This window comes from Bison bison, unplaced genomic scaffold (genome assembly GCF_000754665.1).
Source record: "Bison bison bison isolate TAMUID 2011002044 unplaced genomic scaffold, Bison_UMD1.0 scf7180017864373, whole genome shotgun sequence".
Classification (NCBI taxonomy): Eukaryota; Metazoa; Chordata; class Mammalia; order Artiodactyla; family Bovidae; genus Bison; species Bison bison.
The window spans coordinates 8,832,961-8,835,527 of NW_011494945.1; the positions used below are offsets into that span (position 1 = coordinate 8,832,961).

Sequence of the window (2,567 nt, forward strand, 5' to 3'; positions counted from 1 at the left end):
ACAGTCACTTATACCTTTTAATCCCCTCCCCTTTCTTGCCCCTGTCCTCCTAAAAATTCAGTAATTTTTATCATAGGAAAGAAAACAGTGAACATGTAAATCCTATGTAAGAAACAATTTTAAACTCCAATTAAGCAATTCATATTGACAAATGCTACTTATTCCTAATTTAAGTTGTACTTTCTTCTGAAAGTTAATGTTTTTCTGCAGCTGACTGCTTGCTATATTTTCTAAAGAAAGTCTCTATATTCATCATCTTTATAATCTAAAAATATTGACTTTAACAGTACAAAATATTGAATGATAGAGAGGTACCCAAGTCATTTGAAATTAATCACAAATCATGCTGCTCATTGCATTGACTTTTTCTTCTCAGATGTGCTATATCACACAGCAATTTTTATCTATTTCCAGCAGGGATAGATCTTTATTGTTAATTAAAATTTCCTCTATCTAGTGTATATTTGCAAACAATTAACAACAGTTTACTTTATCAAAGGAACTTGGGGCATATACTTCAGAATATTAGTTTTAGTGTGAAGTTCTCTATCCTTTTTCCATTTTTTTTTCCTCCTAGGATCCAACCATATATTGATAAATATGATTCCTTTTTGACCTACTAAACTTAAAAAATTAAAACTAAGCATCATTATACTAAGTATAGTGATAAATAATCAGACAGTAGATGTTATTAATAATAAATCCTTATACCATCTGCAAAAGAGGGGGTAATGACAGCTACTTTATACTTATTTCTATACTATCGAGTGGAAGTTGGAGGAGTTAAGAGTTCACTTAGTGTGTTTGCAGTGATGTTATCTTCCTAAAAAGGATTCCTCTGTTAAGCAGGCCTACCCCTGAAGAATAACTTTGCATTCTGAAAGAGCAAATAGTAAGAAGGTAATATTCCACCATAAGTTATTTCCTTTGCAAATATAACTAGTCTAAGATATCTTGGTGCATTAGTATCTTTAATTTAAACTGAAAAACACTTATTTTTATAAAATAATGCTCTGGCTAGTTACACTTTACCTTTCAGCATGTTTGATGCACAGGTTGTCTCAATGCCGGATGTACTAAAGTTATCTTTTACTGCAATAGGAATTCCATCTAAATCTCCCAGTGAGTGACCTGCATTAAGAAACCAAAGAATAGAAAAGATATCTAGTTCGACATACAGAGACATTAATCCTAGTTATTAAGACAGCTACTAGCTTGCTAAAGATACTTCTTCAGAAATCAAATTTGTTAGAAATTATTACAAGTTGGACATTATAAAGCATCACGTATCTATTAGTCTCATTTTTATTACACCTCAAACCAGTTGTTCTTTTAAAAAATTATTTATTTGGCCATACTACAAGATTTGTGGGGTCTAAGTTCCCCAACCAATGACTGAACATGAGCCCCCAACAGTGGAAGTGTGGAGTCCTAACCACTGAATCTCCAGGGAATTCCCCAGGTCTTTAAATAAGGGAAGTTTTTTTTTTTTTTAATGTTTAAAGCTCTACCTGCCAAATGGAGACTGCTATATCCAATTAAACTCTTTCTCTCGGGATGTAACAATTAAGTACAAGTCAAAATAATTTACCTTTCTTATATCTTTTCTCTGATTCCTCAGCTTGCTTTAAGGCCACTTCTTCTGATACAGTAATGTATGCATTTAGAAACTTAGTCTTCTTGATAAGGGAGAGACATCTTTGACAGAGCTCAGTTGGCGTGATTTGGCCTTGTTTCAGTGCCACAGAAACCTAGAATATACACAATTCCAAAAAACTTCTGCTGAGTCTGCACAAGTTTCAAATGTTATACTGAGACAGGCAGATAGAGTGGTTAAATATAAAAATTTGAAGTGAGGTTTAGATTCAAAACCAAGACCAGGCACTACTGTTGCTTTACACGCATTATCACTTTATTCAGCCCTTAAAACAACCAACTAATTATTAACCTCACTTTATAGATAAATTAACTGAAGCTCAGAGAGGTTAAATGATTTGCTCAAAGTCACACAAATAGTAAAGGGTAACTTCTTAACATTTGCTCCTTCACGATTTCTCACTGCCCCAGTGGAAGCTTAGCCTGTCCTGTATGTTGACTGAAGAAAGTAGGGAAAACCACTAGACCATTCAGGTATGACCTAAATCAAATCCCTTATGATTATACAGTGGAAGTGAGAAATAGATTTAAGGGCCTAGATCTGATAGATAGAGTGCCTGGTGAACTATGGAATGAGGTTCGTGACAGTACAGGAGACAGGGATCAAGACCATCCCCAAGAAAAAGAAATGCAAAAAAGCAAAATGGCTGTCTGGGGAGGCCTTACAAATAGCTGTGAAAACGAAGAGAAGCGAAAAGCAAAGGAGAAAAGGAAAGATATAAGCATTTGAATGCAGAGTTCCAAAGAAGAGATAAGAAAGCCTTCCTCAGTGATCAATGCAAAGAAATACAGGAAAACAACAGAATGGGAAAGACTAGAGATCTCTTCAAGAAAATCAGAGATACCAAGGGGACATTTCATGCAAAGATGGGCTCGATAAAGGACAGAAATGGTATGGACCTAACAGAAGC

The 2,567-nt window shown here is 34.6% G+C and overlaps 1 protein-coding gene across 1 annotated transcript in view; it reads right to left on the reverse strand.

The window, feature by feature from the left end:
* The window catches only part of QRSL1 (glutaminyl-tRNA synthase (glutamine-hydrolyzing)-like 1), a 32,684-nt gene that overhangs the window by 19,276 nt on the left and 10,841 nt on the right, over positions 1–2,567 (reverse strand). The window contains exons 3-4 of the mRNA XM_010856700.1: positions 1,592–1,751; positions 1,033–1,131 (exon numbers count right to left, since the gene is read on the reverse strand). Coding sequence (XP_010855002.1) covers positions 1,033–1,131; positions 1,592–1,751 — 259 coding nt within the window. The remainder of the gene's footprint in view (positions 1–1,032; positions 1,132–1,591; positions 1,752–2,567) is intronic.